This window comes from Cyprinus carpio, chromosome A4 (assembly GCF_018340385.1).
Source record: "Cyprinus carpio isolate SPL01 chromosome A4, ASM1834038v1, whole genome shotgun sequence".
Taxonomy (NCBI): domain Eukaryota; kingdom Metazoa; phylum Chordata; class Actinopteri; order Cypriniformes; family Cyprinidae; genus Cyprinus; species Cyprinus carpio.
This window is the reverse complement of record NC_056575.1, coordinates 35,291,102-35,316,916: the sequence shown is the minus strand read 5'-3', so window position 1 is coordinate 35,316,916 and position 25,815 is coordinate 35,291,102. Positions and strand designations below refer to the sequence as shown.

Below are 25,815 nucleotides of genomic sequence, written 5' to 3'. Positions count from 1 at the left end.
TCTTTCTAATTACTTATAAAGTCCTGAATGGTTTAGCTCCTCAATAAGAACAAGCTCATATTGCATTATAGTCCTTCACGTCCACTAAAATCTCAAAACTCTGGCCATTTGATAATACCTAATATATCAAAATCAACATTTCTGTCACCGATGGAGTTTTGGTTCCTTGCCGCTGTCGCTTTTGGCTTGCTTAGTTGGGGACGCTTGACTGATTGTACCGACACTATTGAAAGAGATCTGAACTGAATGATCATATCACTGAATCCTCAATAAACTGACTTTAGCTCAAATATGACTCTGTTATTGTCTTCTTAAATCATTGACAAACTATGATTTTAACAGATGTTATATTATGAATAAAATCTTTTCTTAATGTCAACATTTTTGCTGCTATTGAGGTGTGATACAGGTAAGGTTAGGGAATCGATTTGGTAGAATGGGTAGGTTTAAGAGTTGGATTACTATAGGGAAACACAGTTGAACCGGAAACATGGTTTGTTTTCTTCTGTTGATGTACGATTCAAGGAATATCCTCTTTATTGATACACAGTAGTACACTAATAGGTGTTGAGGCAATAAAAACACATTTTGCACCGAGACAACGTGCTATGTCTTTAGCAAGCATTTTAGCTAAATTTAACAAAGCACCCTTTACACAAACGTTGCTACAAGTCCAAATGCAAATAATGGTACTAAATGATTATTCAACTTTTATAAACATTGAAAAAATTATAAATAGTTTCAATTTTATATTGGGTACTGCAAAAACATGAACAAATAATTAATAAATTATTTGTTAATGTGTGAAAATATATTGAATTTGGGTCATTTGGGACACATTTGCCATTGAGATGATTGCTCATAAATGTACTGATTTGTAAACATCACAAATGATGAATAGTTTCCACTTTAGATTGGGTAAAAGCACAAGCAAATAATTAATAAATGACTTGTTAAAATGTGTAAATGGTAGAAGCCTACACAATTAATAAAGACAAAATATCTGACTTTTAAAGACTGTGATTATGAGTTCATGGGTAATATGTTAACATGAATAGTTTGTAAAGTGTTTAAAATGACTAATTAAGACGAATGCATTTTTTCACTACATTTGTAAATGTAAAAAATAGCATTATATGTAAACTGAACTTTATTGACATTTGTTAACATTCATTGGGAACTTCTGACATACAGTATACACAGTATATACAGTAACTGTCAAGATATGTCCCAATACTAGTGCCTTGTCTTGTAATTATAATAACACAGCTGTCATAATATCAATGCTAAGAAAGACCTGCCAATACACAGATATTAAATATCCTGTGACAAACTTTCTCTCACTGTGGCTGGGGAAGGGGATTTAAGTTTCAGCCAGCATCCTAATAGAGAAGACAAACCAAGGACAAGCGAAAGCCAAGAAGAACCAAAGCGAGAGATAAAAGCAAAAGAAGACGTCTACTCTAGGCACCTGTGTGAAGCAGAGAAAGACTCAAAGCATTATCTTTTGCCCACTCAGAGCTTCAGTCGATATTCTGTAATCAAGACTTCTCCTGCACATCTCCTGTCAAAGATTCAAGAGCTGATTTCCATGTCCACCATAAATTCAAAGAGGTGTGGAAATATTTGTGAAGATCAAGGTCTGTGTTATCCAGGAAGTCAAACTAAGCTATAAAACAATGACTGTCTTTTGAAGCAGCCCTGCAAAGTTTGCACTAGCAAAAACATCCGTGTCCCTTGGGTTAATAATCACCAGATCATTTGCCTCAGTAAACGAAGAGTCTTTGTGGAGTCTTCTGCTTTTCAGAACATCTGCTCCAGAGTTCCTGATAACAACTGGATTACTCATTTGTATGAAACAACTTTAGATAAGAGCCTTCAAATGCTGTGGGCCAACAGTACTCAACTGGTGGGTAAAGGCCCAAAAATGGGCTGCTGATCTTTTCTGTTAACATAATGTAATAGAGATGAGAATTGTCAGGATTTGAACAATTCTGTTTTTGATTCCACTTGATGTACTACTAAAAAAAAGATCCCTTGAATCCATTACCCCAGGTATGTTAAACCCGAGTTTTTTCAATTTTCCTTGAATATGTTTATTTCGTTCATTCCTCTTGACATTGCTTCAGTGGGAGACAGTCTCCACTCACCGCCATGTCTTCCCTCAGCTGAAGATAATGACTACTGTCAGAGGTTGTCAGAGGTGAGGAAAGGCAGAGTGATAGAAGTGACAAAACATCAGTTACAACAAAGAATCACAAGTTTCACACAACAGCATAGGGTACAGTTACTGGGTAAGCTAACAAAAAATAGATTATGGACTTCTGAAGCAGCAAAACAAGTGGGTATACTAAAGGTATACACAGCCCTGGGAAAAATGTAAGCATAGTGTATGCTGACTACATGACTGCTCATAATGATTCTGGTTCCTTTTACATCAGCAGTTAATTTAAAAGAAATATGTTCTGAAGTATTTTTGATTCACAAAAAGATCCAGTTTATTTGAGTCATTTGTTATGTAACTGGATCACACAGGTCGTGCTGTATGTTTTGATTCACTAAAAAGAACTGGCTTATACAAAACATTTGTACTATAACTGTTGTTGATGTCAAAGGTTGTGTCCAATCAGGATGGGGTTTTGGCACAAACTCAGAAGAAGCCAAATTAGACAGATTCCAGTATGGTTGTGCAACATGCCCTCATTCTCCAAAATGTAATGTCCACTGCTTTGAAAACAAACAAAAGTAATCGTCACAGCTAAATACAGAACCACTCAAGATTTTGGACTGAACCTCCAAAACATACAGTATAATACACGCTCCAAAAAAAATCAAATTGCCTTACAGTGGAGATGGTGTCCAGATTCTAGATTGTTCTGATTATAGATTGGTATCAACCATCACATATCAGCAGCATCAGTTCACAGGGTTGTATTAGCCTAAATGAGGAGGCTTTTAATACATGCAGCGATAGCAAGGAGAGTGTGACCCATAACCCCATGTGACCAGCTCACTGTATGGTTTATGAGGTCAGTGAAAACTGCTACTGTCACAGCAGAACATGAATATACAGCTGACAAATATCCTCATGAGATCTACTTAGAGTCACTACTACATTAAGTAATACTAATAAATTAACATATTACTATTACTATTAATACACACACACACACACACACACACACACACACACACATATATATAGTACTACATTTTGTTGCCACATCCACCAAGTCATCTCTATTTATATAGTGATTTACAGTGATGATCCAGGAAATAATGATTCAATGATGCAAACAGAATTCAATTCAGCTGTAAAGCAGCTCTTAAAGGCAATAGTAATTAGTCATTATTCAATTGAAACCAGTTAATTGTTGATTCACTTCAGTTCAATGACTGTGTAAAGTTAATCAATTATGAAATAAGTTTAATTAATCTATAAAGCAGCTTTGGAGAAAACAGCGATGTCCTCATCCAGCTCAGTTCAAATAGTGTCAGTGCAGTCAAGTAAATAATACTGCAAAAAATTAAATGTCCCCAACTAAGCAACCCAAAAGGTAACAGTGGGAAGGAACCTAAACTTAACTAGTGATAGAAATGGCAAAAATAAATAAATAAATTGGGAGAAGCCAAGCTCAGTCAGGGGGCCAGTTCTCCTCTTGTTAAAATCGCAGTAAGAAAAATAAAAGTTTCCATTTCATTGTTGTAGAAAGTACATGTAGTACAATTTTGGATTCTTTTGAATTAAAATGGTAATTCATCCTCTAACTGAACAGATGTCTCAGACTTGCCATTTTTACTGTAAATGTCCTGCAAGGTTTTTCCTTCCTGAAGGTTTGCATAATTAGCATCTTTGCATAGATTATATGTTAGCTGTCCCCTGAACATAAAAACTGTTTAAATGACTAAAGTGCAGTAAATATCTTCACACAGAGCAAAGGTTCACCTGAAACATCCTGGTCTATACTGATAAGAAATTTGTGAATAAAATTAGATAAGATAAAAGATGAACAATACTGTTTGGTTTTCAAATTCTGTAGCTTTATGATTAACAAACAAGATGAATACATAGCAACAGGGTGAAGAGGAATATACCAAAATTCAAACACTGCAGCTTCTCCTTAGAGGTTTTGTTTACTTTTGAAAAATAATCAAATCATTATTTTAGGATGTGTTGTTTGGGTGTATGTGTGCTTGCTAACTTATGTAGTATCTGTTTCAATTTTGTTCATTTGTCATGTTGAATTTCCAACAAACACAATAATAAGTACTACTGAACGTCTCATTTAGGCCTGCAAATATTGACAGTGCTGGCTAACACTGAGTTACATTATGAACTGCAGTCTGTCTCAAGTAAATTTGCTCCACAGCTCCCCTCCAAAGGAGAGTGAATGCGTGAAACACCCAAGGAGGTTTGGCTGTGGTATATCCCACCAGATGCTAGCACAGATATCCTACAGTCTCATGTTGCAACCTTTGGTCTGACCTAAATCTGATCTGTTGATCATAAAATAGACTGAAGGAAGGAAGTCAGGGAACTCCTTGTTTACTTGAGAACTTTCATAAGATCTCCATTTCTTTTTTTTTTTTTTTTTTTGTCAGTTCCATTTATGCTCTTGTTTTTCTTTAATTAAAGGGATAGTTGACCCAGAAAATACATTTGTCATTAGTAGTATGATTTCAAGAATCTTTATGCAGATCCTTTCCATACAAAATTTATAGTCAACAAGGCTTTACAAAGGACAACAAAAACACCATAAAAATATAATATAATTATATTGCTAATACTGAAGTCATACAATAGGTTTATGTGAAGAAATAACAGTTTAAGTTGTTATTCACTGACAAAGATGAAAATGAATGCATGTCAGCAAGTGGCATCAGAAAACTGACGAATACAGATAGTTTTTATGTGACTTCAGATGACTACGGACTGCTTATGACTACTTTATGATACTACTTTATGATGTTTTTTGTCCTTTGACAGCTTTGGAGCATGGCCACTATGAACTTTACAGTATGAATGGAAAAGAGCTGCATGAAGAATGATTAAAAAAATGTGCTGTTTTAGGCGCCACAGAAAAAAAAAAAATTCACACAAACAGAATTTTTGAATGACACTAAAGTCAGTAAATGACAGAATTAAAATTTTGGGAAAAATATTAATTTTATTGGATGGACTGAGGCAATCATGAATCGAAGAATGTTTATCACAAAATTAATTTCCAGATAAAATCTGACAGGACAGTCACCTCAATGCTTGGTAACCAGCACTGTTACCAAGGTTACAGGCAGAGTTTTGTATTATAAGCAACCATAGCTCAGAGTGTCTTTTTATGTGGTTTTAGAGTTCTATTTTGGAGTCAGTTCATGTGGATCCTTATTTGTTCATTTGTAGTAGTAATGTTACTAATGTCCTTAGTGTGACTGGCATGACACAGAGCACAAAGCCACCACAAGCATGTCAGCAGAAGCAATTTTTATCATGTTGACATATCTAAAAGAATGCCCCAAAAGTTTTTTTCTTATTTATTTCTTACGTATTATTCTTGCAGCATATATAGTACAAATATTCAGTCTCCTCCACCAACCAGTTCTTTCCACCTGACAGCATATTTATAACACAAGATGTAAATAAACACAAGCACATTGCGCATGCACACAATACATTTTAAAGTCCTAATGTGAAAAAGATATCTAATTCGAAGGTTTACATATCTATTATTTTTCAGTTTGAATGATTATTTAAGATAATATTCATTCAAGTCTGATCGACTGAACTGTTTACATAAATCCTTTTCTGTCAGACTTTTCTGATTGGATTATTAATGGATGAGGTTGCATGTAAACTTTGTGGACAGAGACCTAAAACAGACCAGCAATTTCACATAACTGAATAATCTATACTGCCTCGTCATTAGTGTTTGAGGTCATTAAAAAAAGACTGTCTCTACAATTTATGTACATGTATAAATACAGAAAACAGCATGACATTTATCTGTGATCTCATAATCACTGTCCACATGAGCAGAATCCATGATTTTAATATAAAACTATAGTTGTTTGAAGTGAATACATTATTTGAGTCACCTGCCATGACTGTAAAACTAGGTTTTAATGTTTAATACACATTGAAAGGCAGACAATTAATTTCATTACAAAAGATCCACAGCACTCCCAGTCTATTTTGTTGTGGTAGAACTGCAATCAATGTCATTATTATTATTCGTAGTTATGTAAAGGCAGTCACACACTAAAAATATGAGCTTCTCTTTCATGACACACTGTTTGCTTTAGCGCTACAGGCTCAACCACTGCTGAGAGCCAGAACTCTAACAAAACAGCAAAATCAACATCAAATAGAGCCAAAAGTGTTATAATAATTACAAATATCAAGTCAAGTAATGCTTTGTTTTCTGTTTTTCAACAAGATCATGCTATAAGTGGGTTGATAATAGCACACAATAACACTTAAGTGAATGTTGATAACACTTAAGTGAATGTTGATATATTTCACTATTGAGATGGAAATCAATAGGCTAATTTAAAGTTAACATGAGCATTACATAGCTCTGGCATTTCTTTTAGAAACCAGATTTTTCATCATCATCATCATCATACAAGCTGTCACCTTTATGCTTTTTAGTATAGCTCATCTGGACACAAAAGAACACTGTAACTTTATACGTTATATCTCTGAATGGTGACATAATATTTTACAGTGAGATTGTCTTAACTTTTTTTTAAAGAGTAAACTAGTGCCACAGAAGTGACACTTTACCTTTACCAAAAGACAAGTTTGTATGCAACTAATACACAGAGTTCTCATTATGAGTGAAAAGAAACAGAGTACTGTATGATGTTTGGCCTTTCCATAAATGTAATTTTCAATACTCTTAATAAGTAGAACTTTTCAAACTGCTGACAGTTAGCTACGTTCAAATCCCTGTGAGGTAGCAAAGAAAATTAGACACTAATTAAATAACTTTAAGCTGTTGGAAGTCGTTAAGAGAGGCTGCAAGCAGCTTATTAGGTCAAAGTCACTTCAAACATTCATATCAGTGAAATCCATGTAATCGTAATCCAAAACTAAAACACTGTAAACTGTACCCATCATGCACCACACGATTTTCTGTCAAATCCGTCATCTTTTGGCCAAAATCTGCAGCATGGTTCTGATTTTCGGCAACTAGAGTCGACCCCTCCACACTACAAATCAGGGCAAAAGTCAATGCAAAGTGTAGTGCATTCCAGCATTTAGATTTCAAATGCTTTCATTGTGACTAGACTTTTGTTGGATTAACAAAAGTGTATTACAATATGTCTATTTTGGGTATTTGGAAATAAAATGAGCTTTTTACCAACCAAATCTTGAGTAAATATAATGACTGTGTAATGACAGCAATAATGGGTCACACTAACAACAACCTTGCTGCTATTAATCATATTTCTTCAAAGTTAGTAAGTCAAGATGTAGGCAGCTGTAATGCAGACTTCACTTGTACATACTGTGTATAAATAGTCTCTGCATCATGTACAGATCCATTCCAGAGTTGCAAGTGACTTATTTTCTTGACTGTGAATGTTACATCCTAATAAACTGATCATCTACCGTTTAATGAAACAAATTTCTCCATGACTGCATGAATGAATATAATATCTGAGGTGTGTGTCTGTCCATTCATAAGACCTTAAGACATCATTGTCATCAAATGTGTTTTGAGACAAGAAGTCCAAATTACAGGAAATAAAGACACAAGTATGTTCATAAGACCTTAAGACATCATTGTCATCAAATGTGTATTAAGACTATATTACTTGATATAAAGAAAAAATTGTAAATTGATAATGTTGCAATTGTGTGAAACAATGTCACAATTAAGATAAATTTGATATTGAATGAAACAATGTCACAATTACGATAACTAATTTACAATTCTTAGATAAAAAGACACAATTAAAAGTAATAAAGTTGAAATGTTCAAGTTTCAAAATAAACCAAAGAAAATTTCACATTTAACATTTTATATTTTGAGTATAAACAGTTTTTCATAGTTAACCTCCTACTATTAATTAAATTGGTAATATTTATGTGGAACTTTTTCCTTGTTCATGTACCAAGCACACTGTGACACCTCCAAACCATGAAGTTAAAAAAGTTATTCAAAATAGTGAAAAAAAAAATAGTGACAAATTGCATTTTCTAAAATATATCCACTTTGCCATCTATAAATAGATTTTAACATAAAATCATGTTCATGTCTATTTGACAATACATTTGATATGTTCCAGGTTTCTAAACATAAAGATACAGTATACTGCATGAATGTATATGTCCCACACTCACTCACAATGAATGATTTTTCAGCCAATCAGTAGCTATTATGTTATATAGGCGGAGCATGTAAATTTAATCTTCCAGGACACTGGCAGTGACCTGTGCATTTCCTTAATGCATCCCTAGATAGACTGTCTAGGAAAACCTTCTCGTCTGTTCCACAGCAGCATAAAAACATGTCCTCTCAAAGACGCATGAATCACTGCAGCAGTCACTCACTGATGGAGCGGAAGTCACCTTGATAGAGTCTGCAGGATGCTGGATACCTGAGCTGTGTGTGTGTGTGTGTGTGTGTGTGTGTGTGAGCTGTGTTCTTGAGTAATGATTCCCGGTTCAAAGGGTCTCACAGCAATGTGATAAATATGGTAGGAACTGATTTCATTCAATAAAAAATAGGTGGAAAAGCAAAATATTAAAATATTAAAGGGTCATTTAAACCACAACAATGCCATTCCTCTGATCTTTCAATCTCCAATTATGATAAATAAAGAAAAAAAGGTTAACTAGAACAGCTTATAGGCATCACATCCTAATGTTTTGCAAAATTGGAAGTTAATGCCATGATGTTATAAACCAATTGACATCAGATTTCAGATTTCATCAGATTTCTAGAGTGAGTTACTAACCAAAATAGTTCAGAGTGTGAAGGTCATTAAAACACTCACTAGTCTAATTAAACATTTTGTCATGGACATGAATGGAGACATCTGTAATTAAGCAAGGGTTGAATAATGGAGTCAATTACCAATGAACTTGATGTGCAAAATAACTTTAGACCAGATGACTGATTGTCTACTTTGACCTTTTTCTAAAATGTCAACATGCGAAAGTTGCCTAATATAACCAAAATATAATTTCTGTCTATTTTTAGACAATTTAAATAACATGCAGTGTCACTCAAACATGAATCTGTGTAGCATTTACCATACTATTGTCTTGAAAATCTATGAACTATGCAAATGTCTTTTTAACAAAGGGTATGACCCTTGTGTAGTGTTTTTTCTCCCCATGTGCTGCTCCCGGATTTACTCCATGGGAAAAGAAATCTATTTCTATTTTGGGTCTTCACGTCATTCTTTTCAACTTGGCCCACAACTCCATCCACCAGTGAATGTTCTGTTGAAGCATTTAAGAGTCTTTCCAGGCATAATAGCTGCAAGGTTTTTTTTTTATAGTTTATAGTATTTGACCAATGACATCACAAGATGAGTGCTACAAATACTGTTTAAAATGAAGCACAATCTAACCAGGAATGTGAAGAATCTAAAATGTAGAGAGACATTGCGCTTTGTGCTCCGATAACTTATAAACCATAAAATACCAATGAAATTATAAACTAACTTCAAAGCAACTAAATGTTGCCATGAAAGATTATGCAAATAATGGTTTGTTTAAATTGTGCAAACAATATTATTCCCAAACATCAGCTGTATTGCAATGTGCATTCCCATATTAACTCTAAATGTGTACATTCAGAAACAGACCTCTATGGCAAGCTTTTTTGCATTTAGTCCTTAAATGAAATTGATCTCTTTTTATGTTACTAGTACATTTTCTTTAACATACAGCCTACATTTATTATCCTGTCAGACAACAACATGCAAAAATGTAATTGGTTCTTTGTGATTCTGTAAATAATATCTGTGTTCTAATTCAGGGGCAGCATCCTTCAAAGTTTATGAAGGTTAAACCGAGCATTGTTAAACGAGACAAACTATCAACTGTGACAGGTACCATTGATGAGCAGCAGTAACATTTATACTGAACTTGAAAGATATAGCTGTCTGAAAACAAAACAGGGTGTCTAAATATGTTTATCTTGGTCCATTTAATTACATAATTAAAAGAATAAACATTTGAACTGCTTTAAAGTGTGTGTATGTGTGTGTGTGTGTGTGTGTGTGTGTGTGTGTGTTTACATTTGTATAGTTAGATTTTTGGGTAAGTTGAAACTCAATACTTATATTTAAATGTGTAATCCAGCATTTTTTCTCTCCAAAAATCTTGTCGTCATACAGGTATGTATGAAATGAATCTTGGTATAGTCTGGGCCATTGAGGATCCATTAATTGTATCCGTTGTGGCCTGGAAACAAAGGACACTTTTTGTGGACACAATTAAATGAGCCTTTGAAATGGGATAGCCTTCTTCATGCTGCTATGATAAGGGGTGTGCGATATTGACAAAAAATTATATGTCAATATTTTCTGGGATTTTATAGATAACGATAATTAGACAATATTTTACTGTGTCTGTTATTGTGCTGGTATCTTTTGGACTACCGTGAACTCCTAAAGTTTTTTATTATTCTTCATATTCTGTGTGGTTGTCAGTTCAAAGCAGAGATAGAAATTAATCTTTTCCAGTAAGTTTAAATTGATTTTTACCTTTTATGGGCATTTTTACTTTTATAAAGCCATTTTTTTATTCTTAAAGCGTGCATCATCTTTTAAGTCAAGTTCTTACATTTAATCAGTCACAATCAGTCTTTTAATCAGATACTGTATTTGGGCTGTTACCAAGCAAATGAAATCAGTAACAAAGTTCATCTTTGCAATGCAGAGGAAACACAGAAACTGCATCTGAAGTGACATTCAGATGTGTTTACATACTGTTTAATGCAGCTACTTTATATACTTTACTTGGGTAGTTGTGGCCTAATGATTAGTCGGACTTGTAACCTGAAGGTCACAGGTTTGAGTCTACTGGCAGGGGTTGAAGGTGGGGGGAGTAAAACTCTCTTCCACCCTCAATACCATGACTGAGGTGCCCTTAAGCAAGGCACCGAACCCCCAACTGCTCCCCAGGTGCTGGAGCAAATGGCTCCCCACTGCTCCAGGTGTTTTCACGATGTGTGTGTGTGTGTGTGTGTTGACTACTCACTGCTGTGTGTGCACTTGGATGGGATAAATGCAGAGCACAAATTCCGAGTATGGGTTACCAAACTTGGCAAATGTCACGACTTTCACTTTCACTTAAATGTGAAATTAAAACCGCCAGTAGGTGGCAGCAAGTCACTGTTAATAAGCGAGTCATTGCAGTTGAACCGAATCATTTAAACGGGTGATTCATTCAGGAACAAATCACCGCCATGTTGCTCAGAGACGCAAAACAGTGCTATGGCTGTGTTTGGAATTATTTTTGTTGGCAAAATAGTGCAAAAACTGCCAATATGGTGTCTAAAACATAAGTATTTTGATTAACTTCTTGTTTACTGTAAAAAATAAAAATAAAAATCTATATCACTTGATTTGTAATCATGCTGATTTTTGGAGGAAAAAAACACTCTTCGTGTGATATTGATTAAATATATGAAATTATATAAATATATACATTTTCTGCCTCCATATCTTGAATTTTGTGATCATTCTAAATGTATTTTAATAGAGTGAATCATGCAGTAAAAAAGAACGCACTCTAGACTACATCACGTAATGTACGCATGTACTCTGTAGATGTGTTTTGTTTGGTTTTTGTGATATACTCGATAATATCAAATTGCACATCATTAAAACAACAATTACGATATTATCGCAGACAATATATATCGCACACCCCTAGCTGTGACGCATTCAGTCTTCGAATTACAGCCTTCAAATAATGAAACCTCTGAACTGTGATACAGCTAATGTGCGTTGTATCCTAATTCTTAGTTAAATGGTTTATCCTGTATTATAATTGTGACTATTTGTGTTTACAATTAAGAGAATATGCTGTTAATCAATTCAGGTTGAATGAGTTTTGCAGTTGTTATTAGATTATTTTCATGTGCATTTCTGGTAATTATTGATTAACAGCTTATAAGAACATAATAATAAAAACATGGCAACTTCGATTAATTACATAAAGGGTACCACCTTTAAGTAAAGTAAAATATTTATAGGTCTACTTAAGTAGAGCTATTCCAAAAATATTAATCAATCCACATCTGGAATAGTTAGTTGCTAGTGAAACTGAAAAAGATATGATCTTAACAGGAATACTTAGAATACTAGAATATTAGACTAATGACAAAACAAAAAGCACCAGTAACATTTTTTATGTTGTTTAAAGGAGTAAATGTTACAACGGCTTGCCATAGCGCTTGGAGAGCGCGAGTGAGAGAGGGAGGGCATTGCTGCTTAAAATGCTGTGAATGTGACAGCCAATAGACCAGACTGTCAGCTTCAGCTTGGGGAGGGAATGTGGAGAAATTTTCTTGAGGAAAATGCGCGCGAAGTGACGCTACACGCGCCGCTCTACAAGTGCTCTAACCATATTCCAAAAACAGCGCGAGAACCGGGGCGCAAAAACGACTCGCCCTGTTGAGGGGACAAACATGACTGTGGTGCCCGGGGAGAACCTCGACGAGACTGTGGCATTGGCAGCCCTGTCCCAAGATGTTTACGACCCTGAACAGGCAGACCAGGAGTGCTGCGAGCGGGTGGTTATCAACATCTCCGGGTTGCGCTTCGAAACCCAACTAAAAACACTGGCGCAGTTCCCAGCCACCTTACTCGGTGACCCCAGGAAAAGAATGCGCTTCTTCGACCCTCTGAGGAACGAGTACTTCTTTGACAGGAACCGACCGAGTTTTGATGCCATTCTCTACTACTATCAGTCTGGAGGCAGGCTGAGGAGACCCGTCAATGTTCCCGTGGACATCTTTATGGAGGAGATCAAATTCTACGAGTTAGGAGAAGAAGTCATTGAGAATTTTAAGGAGGACGAGGGTTTCATCAAAGAGGAAGAGCGACCTTTGCCCGAAAACGAGTTTCAGAGACAAGTCTGGCTGCTGTTCGAGTACCCCGAGAGCTCTGGACCCGCAAGGGGCATCGCAATCGTCTCGGTGCTTGTCATTTTGATATCAATTGTCATCTTTTGCTTGGAGACTTTACCTGAGTTTAGAGAGGACGGGAAAATGTATGAGGAGCACCTCGCATCCAATGGAACTGCTAGTTCAAAAAAGCCCAATCCATTCACAGACCCCTTTTTTATTGTGGAGACCCTTTGTATAATATGGTTCTCCTTTGAATTGCTCGTGAGGTTTCTCGCGTGCCCAAGCAAGCCCGCCTTCTTCAAGAATATCATGAACACAATTGACATCGTGGCTATTATTCCTTACTTCATCACTTTGGGTCTGGAGTTGGCCGAGCATCAGGGTAACGGCCAGCAGGCGATGTCTCTGGCCATCCTGAGGGTCATCCGCTTGGTGCGGGTGTTCCGCATATTTAAGCTTTCCAGACACTCGAAAGGGCTTCAGATCTTGGGCAAGACACTGCAAGCGAGCATGCGGGAACTGGGTCTCCTCATATTCTTCCTTTTCATTGGAGTTATACTGTTCTCCAGCGCCGTGTATTTCGCCGAGACGGACGACCCCGACTCGGGGTTCAGCAGCATCCCAGATGCCTTCTGGTGGGCAGTGGTTTCCATGACAACTGTGGGCTACGGGGACATGTGCCCAGTCACCATCGGTGGCAAAATAGTGGGCTCTTTATGTGCCATCGCCGGTGTGCTCACTATTGCGCTTCCAGTGCCCGTCATCGTGTCCAATTTCAATTACTTCTATCACAGGGAGACCGAGCACGAGGAGCAGATGCAGTACACGCATGTAACCTGTGGCCAGCAGCAACCCTCGTTTGGTGAATTTAAAACGAGTGACAGCAAACCGTCCCTTTCTAAATCAGACTATTTGGATTCAGAGGATAGAGACTCAGTCAAGTACACCAACTGCAGTCCCCACAAAGCATACACAGGGAAGCTTACTGATGTATGAATGTAGAACGCCAACAATTATAAACCCAAAGAAGCGCACCTTTCTCTGTGAGTACATCCTCATCCCTTGCGCTGGCTTGAGTACATGTGTAATAATCTGAGGAACACTTAATTTGGAAACGACTACAGTGGATTTTACTATGACGTGCGATTGTTTTCTAAACTGTCTTCCATTGTTATGATTGTAAACCATCGAAGCGCGAGACGTAGGCTAGTTATAGGCGCAAAAATCAAAAGAGAATCAAATAGAACGTATGTTATATATAAGCAAGCTCAATCAAATCAATGTGTAGCACTTTATTTGTATAGCCTAGGCTACTGTTTGTCCGCAAATTCGTGATCCGTTAGTTTTCCACAAATTTGGTGACAGTGCGATACAGTTTACAAATGGATAATTTGAAAGAAATAGTAGGACCAATATATTTCAGTTTTTGTTATTTGTTTTCTAACGAGGAAAGTTCAACTGCAAGGTCGTTTTGAGAGAAAAAAAGACATGCCCCAGCTTATTTAAAAATGGCACTATTATTACCATTTTAAAAGGTAGTTGTGTAACGTTACATTTGGAAAATTTTAGATACATATCTCCGTGCTTTTTTGAGGACGATAAGTAGAAGAGCAAACCAGCTTTTTGATTTTTAATTTAGGTTCACACTGCATTTTCAGGTTGTCATAATATCAGTGGCTTTGCATTAACATTGAAAGGTTATTCAATTAAAATCACTTGATAACTTCACTCGAACTATGTAGAGCACTTCAGGGATAGACTTACACTGATAAGCAACGTTAAGCTTCATTTCTTCATATTATCAACAGATGTGTAGGGAATGAATGAGGAGAGGCTCGATTTCAACAATGTGCGCTCAAATCTGGACACGAGTTATTTTATTTATACACTAGCGTTATCTTGTGGAAAAAGGTAGTAACTGCAGTCTTTAAGATACTAAATGTGTTTCCATAGCAACTTTCCAGACGGTTCTGGAGACATGGGGGAAATTATTGTTCCCTTAATTTATTCACATGAAAGATGGCTTTTGGTGCTTTTATTTTAAAACAAGATACATTAATGAATTCAGTTAAATAGAAAAAAAAGGTAGGCAGGTTTACATTCTTATTAGGCCTAGTTAAACTAAAAGAGCCCACAGAGGCTTATCCAATATATCAAATGTGAATAGAAAGTATCAATATAACACCATATAGTCCACATCCGTAAAAATGGACAAACGTCTACATTTTTGCACTGCAACAGCATCAAAGGGGATCATGGATTCCGCACAAAAAGGGATTCATCACAACGTCACTGTGAGGAAGGAAAAACTCATCCATCTATTGACTGGACTAGGAGAATCAACTCATGCATCAGTAATGGACTAACTGAAAATGGAATTAACTGCAAGTTTTTTTTTTGTTTTTTTTTTTTTAACTCTGCTCCTTTTTTATTGGATTTTCACATTAACAAGAAGAGTTCAAAAAGGAAGAGGTATGTAATACTGCTCATCCATGAAAAATAACTGTGTACTGTATGTGTTGTAAAGTATTTTAGAGCTATTTGTGAGTAATATTTATATTTTGTACTATTTCTAATAATAATATATGAAAGCATTAATTTTAGGCCCATATACAAACAAAATAATTGCAAACAGTATAAACTGGAAATATTAAGAATTATGTCACTAAAACAGATTTTTTTTTCATAGACTTTTTTTTGTCCATGGACAATTTAAATGATATGAGATATTGCACAATTTATTTTATAAAAACAAAAAATAGAGGTCTAGAATTTGAAAATTAGGATCTGTTGAATAAAATGTGTAAAAGAACAGGATCAAACTTATTAGTCTTTTCTCTTTAAAAAAATAAATAAAAAATGATCACAATCAACAATTCCTGGTAACACATTCTTCCTATACAGTCTACAACAATCATAAAAATATAAAATATTTTGCCAAAGCATTTTAGTAAATTTTGAATGAATGAATGAATGAATGAATAAATAAATAAATACCACAAAAAGAGGAAATATATTTTAGAATTTCTTTCACGTAATGGTTTGCAGGATATTACTTTTGAACTAATTTGAAAGAAATCAAATTATTTTATTGGTTAAGAAATATACCATATACTGTTATTAATTCCTGTTTTTATGTAGGAACAACAATATGAGTATGTCTATGTCTATAAATATAATTATTTAAAAAGTAAAAGTGTAGGAGATAAGTCTTGCAGTATGCAGATTACAAAAAAAAAAAATTATTCTAAAACAACAACACAAATTAAAATTGACCCCCTTTGTGTACACTAGGGGGCAGTATGTGCGTGTTTTTTATCACTTTTTTATCACAAATTCAGCGGAACTGTCACTATATTATGTTGTAATATATAATAAGATAATGCAGATTAAATAGTTCAAATAGTTCAAATAAAACCTTAAATATGTAATTTTCTTTTTCTTTTTTGTTTTTTTTTACTGTAATGGCTGAAATCTGTCTGATATTAAGGTTAAAATGGCATCCAGTTATATTAAACAGTCATTGGGGAAACAACCAAATGTGCATTCTAATGCATCAGTCCAATTAGAGAATCCTCAAACTAGTTCCAGAAACAGAGCAGTGCACAGCACAAATAATGTTGATTAATAAATAGATCTTATATTAAATACATATTCGTAACCCAGGCTCAATCCACTGCAGCCATTGAACTACCGTGCCAGGTTACATGAGGAGAGAGTGGGGGTATTTCCTGACCCACTTTAACATTGCACTAACCATGTGTGTTGCACTAACCATAATGTTTTATGAGGGAATGCTGGTCTGGTCACATGGGAAAAAATACTGAAATAAGAGAGACGTATAAAGACCCCTGACGTCATATTGTATTGTGTGTTAAGCTTATAGATTTCACACACACACACACACACACACACACACACACTCACACACACACACACACACACACACACTTGACTGCCATTTTCACTTAATCAAAGGTCATGTTATTTCAAGCTGTGGATATTTTCATAATCCAGGAACCTTTGGCACTTAAAGTTGATTAGTGGCCATCATGTGACTCTCAAATCCCTCCTTATGGCCCAGGAATATTGTCCCTTAATACACTTTCTAAGGATCTGAATACACACTGACAGGCGCAGGTTTTTTTTCTGCTGGAAAATATGGCGAGCAAGACACAATAAGAGCGACAGCATAATGCTGTTGTCATGTGTGGCACTCGTGCTATTGGCTTGAGTTACAGCTCACATGTGTTGAATAGGTCAATGTGACTTTGTGGCTTGCTGCAGTTGTTGGTGCAGTGAAAATGAAACAGCAAGGCTTTAGCTCTGGCTTTCACAGGGGTGATATTTACATGGTTACATGGCAACATGGTGTGGATATTCCTAAGACAGTCTAGTTAGGGTTTCTTCTTAACTATTAAAACTGATTCAGCTTGACTGAGGGATAGTTCACCCAAAAATGAAAATTCTGCCATTATTTACTCATGCTTATGTCATTCCAAAGCTGTATGGCTATCTATTTAATACATGTAATTATTCTTTTAAATATCAGTGCTCCATAATCAGACATTTTACAGTTTAAAAAAGTAATAAAAGATGCATAAAAGTCTGTTTTATACTTGTACAGTAAAATGTAAAATGTTGTATAAATAACCTGTCAGAAACTGAAATAACTAAAAAGTTAAATAAATAAAATTCAATTTAATAATTTACAATAAAACAATTGTCACTGATTTTAATATCTGTGGTGTTACTGCAGTATAATAGCACCAAAAAGGTTTAAGAACTTCTTGTGGTGCCATCAGCCAATCAGTGTCATGATGTTTATGTAGCTGTATTATACAGTACCAATTGTTTTAAAGCAGTATCACATTAATTAACAGAAAAATAACAGTGTTAATATAGTAAAATTAATCAGTTGTAAAACACTAAGAAGGCACCAGTGTCATTATTCAGCTCAATTTAGTGCAATGTTGTTTCAATTCATTTTCATAACTGTGTTGATGTTGCAATGTTAGTGTCATTATCCAGCACAATTCAGTTCAGTTCAGCAAGCAAAAGGCAACAGTGGCAAAAAAGCTAAACTCCATCAGGTGACAGTAGTGGAGAAAAAAAAAAAATCTTGGGTAACATCTAAAAACTGAGAAAAGTCTACATGCTACATTTTAGTTTTAAATGTTATAATTTTTAAAGGGCTAATTTGAATGGTGTTGTTGATTACGATACTGTCCGTGGTGCCACTGTCGATGTCTTACTATCAATGGTGGCATTACTACTGGTGGTGATACTGTGTTACAGGTGGTGCCATTACTACTGATGGTGTTACTATTGGTGGTGTTATTTTCAGTGGAGTAACTGCCAGTGCTTTTACTGTCGATAGTGTTACTGTTGATGGTGTCACTGTCAGTGGCATTTCTGTTGATAGTGTTACTGTCAATGGTGGCATTACTACCGATGGTGGTTCTGTTTATTGTATTACTGGTGGTGCCGTTATTGCTGATGGTGTTACTGCTGATGGTGTTACTGTTGATGGTGGTACTGTCAGTGCTGATTCTGTTGATGGTGTCAATGTCAGTGGTCTTACAGTTGATGGTGGCGTTACTACTGGTGGTGGTTCTGTTGATAGTGCTACTGGTGGTGCTGTTACTGCTAATGGTTTACTGTCAGTGGCATTACTGTTGGTGGTGTCACTGTCAGTGGTGTTACTGTCAATGGTGGTTTTACTAATGGTAATGGTGCTGTCCATGGTATTACTGGTGGTGCCATTACTGCTGATGGTGTTACTGCTAATGCTGTTACTGTTGGTGGTGTTACTACCTGTGGCTACTGTCGATGGCATTAATGACAGTGATATTACTGTTAATGGTGGTGTTACTGTTGATGGTGTTGCTGTTCAATGGTGGTGTTACTGTTAATGGTTTTGCTGTAAGTTTTATTACTGCCGGTGCTGTTACTGCTAGAAGTTTCACACTCAGTACTGCTGTTGCAGTTAAAATAACTAATTATTAAGCACATAATCAACACATTTATCCCCCGAATTCTGATTTTGTAATACAAATGAAGTCTCATTCATTACTATAAAGTATTTATACCATTAAAGGCAGCAATACAAATAATAACATGATGTATAAAAACACAGTTTAAATAACAATTATGTCTTAATGCAGGGATTAACATTTTTTTTTTTTTTTGGCAGCCTTTGACATAAAAAAGAGAACCATTTGCATATTCATGGTTCTCTGATTTCAGTTAATGGTGACATGACATGAAGGTAAACATAAAAAACAAAACAAAACAATCAAATATATATATATATATTATGGTAAAAAAAATTAGAATGTGATGATTTGGTTGTATATTGTGATCACAGTTCAAACTGTAATATGACAAACAATCTCTTAAGAAAATATATCACATTGCTGCTGCTGAAACATCCAAAAAACAATCAATCAAACAAACAAACAAACAAAAAAAACAGAGCACACCGTGATACCGGCTGAAATACAGTAGCTGCTTTTTTAATGGTATCCATATCCACACTTGAGTTTAAACTTTACAAGAACTAACTATGACCACTTTTAGTGATGAAATTAAAAACAAAGTAAAAACAAACAAATTGTCTTTGCATCGACCTTGTGGCAATACTTTACTGTGCTTAGATCTCTTTTTAGCTGTGATTGTGTCTCAATCTCAATCATTATTTTAACACTGTTGTATTTAGGAACCTAGTCATATTCAATAATAATTATTATTTTATTTTATATTATATTATGTGAACCCCCGTTTGTCTTAATGTATTAATAGTTTTTTATCTCATCCAAGAACTCTTTTTATAAAAGCCTGTAATATAGCCTGTATTTAATGTACTCTAAAATCAAGTTCTGGTCCTGGCTTCTGGGTGTTCCAGTTGTGCTAAAATACACAATAAAACAACAGGTTTAAGCATCTTCTAATATGAGTTCTGTTGTCTTTTTGTTTACAGGTACAGTCATGAAAATTGACTTCCTGTCCTACAGATCTGCACATACATGCAGCAGAGTATCGTCAAGGCCAATATGAACCTTCACCTGAGCAGCACTACGTGGGACAAAACAAACTTCATGTTTGCATTTAAACAGCATTCATTTGTTCCTATCAAAGAAATTATGTTCAGTGCCTCAACAGGAATATAATTGTCAAATGTGGAATCTAACCATGAGGAGATAAGGACAACGTGGTTAATATAAAGAAGATGCTTTGAAGTGGACTGAGGTAGAAACTATTTACTTGAAATCACAGAGTACATGCACAAACAAATTGTGAGATGCATCCTAATGTTTATCTGCCCCCAAAACAACAACATGCTACTGGGACAGGTGTTTGTGAGTATGTACATGTGAATATGTGTCTTCAGACCAGCAGTATGTCACGTTTAAACGTTACAGATCATGTGCTATACCAAAACAAATTATGGCATGCATGGAAAGTTGGGCATGAAATAAATCTTGATAATTATGTTAATTTATTATTTTTTTTGTCAACAAACTCAGTAGTCATATTAAGTGGGAACAACTATAAATGACAACAAATTACTTGACTGTTGAGGTTAACATTGTTAAATATCTATTTTTTTAAAGTATCATAGTTTTTATATTAAAAAGGAATCAGTTAAACTGGTGAAAGGTTATTTTTCTAGCTTCTTTAAAAATTTTGCTAAATCATTTTACATTTTCTTTCTTTTTTCCACTGTTTATTTTGCCTGCGGTGAAAAGGAAATGTGTACACATGTAGAAATTCTGTCATGATTTCCTCCTTGAGTTGTTTATGTGGTACAAACACTGAAACACAAGGTTTCTGCAGGTTTGTGTCTTTATAGTTTCAGAATCTCCCATCATTGAAAACATCTACCTCATTGTCCTGATTGGCTGTTTTACTGTGCATTTACCTCACTGTGTTGAGTCACATCAAACAGTTCACATGCCTTATTTCTGGAAACAGCTCAAGCTTACAGTATGTCACATTTCCCCACATTACTGTCGGCAATGTTGGATGTGTGTTGTCCTGGCTTTGTCCATCCTGATTTTGTGCAATCATTTAATCCAAAAAGTCAAGAAAAATTACAAAATGTAAAGCTGGCAAGTAAAAATTCATCCCAACACGCCCCAGAACCGATTTAAAGTGACTGAAATGTATTTTCCCTGGTTCCCTTATGTATGTAGGCCTATGACATTTAAATCTAGACATTTTATTAGCTAAAATATGGGAAGTTGCAATGTGATAGAGTTTATATGCTAATGATGATACTTGAGAAATTATTGTATGGCAGTAGATTTTTCTAGATGAAATTTGTATAAACACATTTGCCCTATTTAAATGAGTAATTATTTCATGCATGTTTGCTCACAAACACATTTTGGCTCCTAAAATCTTGACTAACATCAATACTGTATGATTATCTGCATCATGTCAAATGAATGTTCTGCACCCAATATATTATTTTGTTGTTTCTTCACATTGCCATTATTTTCATTATTTCATTTCATTTACAAGCAAAAGATAAATAAACATGTATCACTTGTTCTCTGCATCTAAATTGGACATTGCTACTGGTTTACAATATGACAGACAGAGCAGTAATAGCTGGCATTAATTAATTTTAATGGATAGTTTATTTCAATTAATTGAATCACTGATTCATTCAAGTCATCACTCATAGTTCCTACAAAACAGTTTATATAAACTTTCACTATACAGTAATATTTTTTCAATTACATTACATAAATGGTGTCAAAAATTCAATTCACCAAGAAACACAGACCTAGAGCAATTAATTTGTGTATTATAAATCATTATTATATTTGGTCCATCATTATATATTTAGCATAAATGCTGTGTTAATGTGATCAATATAAATTGCACAGCTTTAATCAAGTGTTTGAAACATGGTTTTCATGTTGGCTGCAGCCCAGTGATTAGGCCTGATACGAGCTGTGATACAAACATTTACTTACTTACACATTCATTTGAGTAATCCACAACCAGCACTGACTCTCTAGAATTCTTCAGTCTTGCACATTCACAGGAAAAAGCTTACTTTGCTTAATTTACGTCAAATATTAAAGTGAATAATAGGAAGATAATAACTTTGAATAATTAATAATTAAGTGCTGTTACTTTGAAGTGAGCTCCTATTTGAGGTAAAGTGATTTAATATAATTTGCTTTAGACTGCAATATGATCATCTTGTAATAAATCAGATGTTTCTTATAAAAAATGGCAGGTAGATTTACAACAGTTTGCAGAAGGAAAGTGTAAAACATATCACAATTACCCTGGTCTCCTCAGTCTTGTGGTTACAGATGCTGTTGACATTGACATTTTGTGAGTTTTGAAGAGCATCACATATTTACACAGGCTGCACATCACATCATGTCATGATTCTTCAAATGGGGCGCGCCTTTCATAATGCTCATATCATTCCCTACACATCCCTGATATCCACACATGTGATTATAATGCTAGATAGTTCATAGATGTTCATCATATCTTTGCTGACTGTCGACTGCATGTACTCACACATGAAACTACACTGTTGCCTAATATGTGTGCAAAGCATGCATTTCTGACATTTTCCTTTAATACCAACTTATAAATGAAGTGGTATATATTCAAAGCAGGGAAATATATTCTCAAACACTCCATTACATAAGCTGATCGTGTATTTATGAAACCATTGTGAGAAATTATAAAACAGGCAGTGTTGCACAGTTTAGTACCGTATGTGTCTGTTGTTTGTTCATAGTAAGCAATAATGCATGATAAATCATATGAATACAATGACTGAAGTATCATTGTTGCTTTGCACATGATGTTAACTTTCCGTTCATGTAAATATATTTCTTTACTAGTGCCTTATATCATGTATCATATCATCAGAGAACGCAGCTGAAATTGCTATCCATTCTAGAACATGCATGTTGAGATTATGATGTCACTGATTCCTTTTGTAATATGAATGTATTGCACTCAAAGTCTTCCTGGGATTGTAATATTCTTCATATATGCTCATGTAACATCCTGCGTTTATAAAGGATTGATCCCCATGTTTCAACTTTTCAGCAATGCCAGTATAAAGTCTCTTCACATCAACATTTTAGCATTTGTGCAACAGAAAATAATCCCTTAATTCATTAACTCACTTTTTTGCAGTTAAAGAAATATTTGGGTTCAGTACAAGGTAAACTCAGTTTACCGCACTTGTGGCATAATGTTGATTACCACACACACACACACACACACACACACACACACACACACACACACACACACACACACACACACACACACACACACACACACACACACACACACACACACAAACACAACTTCTTTTGGGTTACAGTAAGGCACTTACAATGGCAGTAAACAATGCCTATCCATAACTGTTAAAATACTCACTGTTTCAATATTACAGACATGATTTTAGTGTAAAAGGCATATTTGTAAAGTTATATTCAGTTCTGCACTGTAGTTGTCATAACTAATTAGTATTTATTTTTTATTTTTTAAATTATAAGATTTACATTTTTGCTTTTAAATCTTCCAAAAATGGTCCCCATTCACAACTATTGAAAATTTCTCACCTTAGCTTAGATTAATTTTTTTGTGATAATAAACATTATGCCACAAATTCTGTTGATTAAGGTTAACATTTATTGAATGCATTAGCATAAACCCACATGGCAATGATCAGATCTGGTTCAAGTCACCCCAAAAAAATTAGACCCTGATATAAAACACTGTGCTAAACAGTCACAAGTTAACATATTTTTTCTGTTTCTGCTGAAAGCAAGAATGCTGCACAATACAATGCAGTCGTAACCAATCAGAACATATCTGATGTTTACGTGAAAGCAGAATTTTGAACCAGTGAGATTTCACTGTGGGTGGGTATACCCTGCATGATGCAGGACTAATAAAACAAGCAGAGATAGTGATTGTGACATGTTGTGTATGGTTAGGACATGGTGTTGAGCTACAAATGTGTCAGATTGTCCCCTCCTGTGTGTTTTCATACTGCATTTGTGTGCGTATAGCTGCTGATGTCCATCTGAAGAGCTTTAGCACTTTGTTAACACTGTACATGTGTCCAGTATGATGTGTATAAGTAGTTCCTGTACTAACAATTGTCTGATGTTATGTTCTTCCTGCTTCTGTATTGAATCATTAGCCATTTATCATGTAAAATACATCAGCGACCTTAAGTGAGTTTGCTAAAATGGAGGAGTCTGCTAAAATGTCTAATGTCTAGTTATGTCCTCTGTCTAGTCTTCTTACCCAGCAGGGTCATGAATTAAGTGTCTAGTTGATGATGTAAATGTATGGTATACAGTAATTTTGATGTTGTTATAGAGAGTATGTTGTATACCTGAGGTAATCTATCTATCTATATATCTATCTATCTGTGTGTGTATATATAAATATATATATATATATATATATATATATATATATATATACAGAATATATGCAATAAATATATATATATATCTCCTATTTAGTCGAATCTCTCCTACATTTAGTCGAGTCACCTTGTACAATATAGATTGTTTCAAGGCAGTTTCACAGTGATAAACACGAAATAGCAGAATAGGTTTTGGGCAGCTCTAAAAAACGGTAGTGTCAAAATTTTGCTCAAGTCAGTTCAGTGTTTGTTCTCTTCAGATCGATAAAAGTGTGAAGTTAATCGTCTTCTACAAAAGGCATTTACAGTAAGATTGTTTTTTTTTTTTTTATGATAGTTTGAAGTTAATCGTCTTCTACAAAAGGCATTTACAGTAAGACTTGTACAGGATCTGTCGTCAAAATTTTGAAAAAAGTTCAGTTCAGTGTTTGTTTTCTTCAGATCGATAAAAGTCACTGAAGTTACAATCGTAACTTCTATTATTAAAAGGCATCTATTATCTAGTAATCTATCTATGTACTAGGATCTATCATCTACATCCAACATGTACAATATAATTTCTTTATTTTAAGTTTTATGGCATATCTCAGTCATATTTTGCACCAGGGTTATCAAATGTAGATTAAAATCCAAACTGAAAAAGTTTTGTTCACATAATATTTGTTTGGTATTCACCATACTTCTTATGTATATACGCTCAAAACATCACAATTGTAACTTAAATTATATCTTTAGAAAATATTTATCTATCTATCTATCTATTTATCTCTTATCTATCTATCTATCTATCTATCTATCTATCTATCTATCTATCTATCTATCTATCTATCTATCCAACAAATGCTTTCAATATAATTCTTTATTTTTAAGTTTTAAGATTTTGAGTGGTCTCAGACATATATTTATTTGACTTTGGAAAGTTAAATGTACAGATATGCTGAATAGGTATTCAGAGTTCATCGAGACGCAATTATATGTACACAAATATGGCAGCAGTTAAATATATGTATACATGACATCATTAAAGGAGATTGACACAGTTGATGATAAACATTCATTTTTAGTAAATAAAATTAACATTACGATATTATTACTGATCATTACCATAAACATCCCTGAATACTTTGGTGTGTACAGCTCTTTTGTTTTGACACATAGCTCACTTACTAGAAATGGTAAAATGGTGCACCATTGTCTCTGTACCCCAGCTTGGTTCCATCCAGAGTGCAGCCCTCTAATTGGTGACCCCGAGTAAGCAGGGCACAACTATTCTAC

General features: G+C 34.8%; 1 protein-coding gene across 1 annotated transcript; it reads left to right on the top strand.

The window, feature by feature from the left end:
• Positions 1–12,350: 12,350 nt before the first annotated feature.
• Positions 12,351–23,858, top strand: LOC109066588 (shaker-related potassium channel tsha2-like). The gene is made up of 2 exons (XM_042745815.1): positions 12,351–15,569; positions 20,080–23,858. The coding sequence occupies exon 1, from the start codon at positions 12,657–12,659 to the stop codon at positions 14,091–14,093; it is 1,437 nt and encodes a 478-aa protein (XP_042601749.1). The 5' UTR covers positions 12,351–12,656; the 3' UTR covers positions 14,094–15,569; positions 20,080–23,858.
• Positions 23,859–25,815: the final 1,957 nt, after the last annotated feature.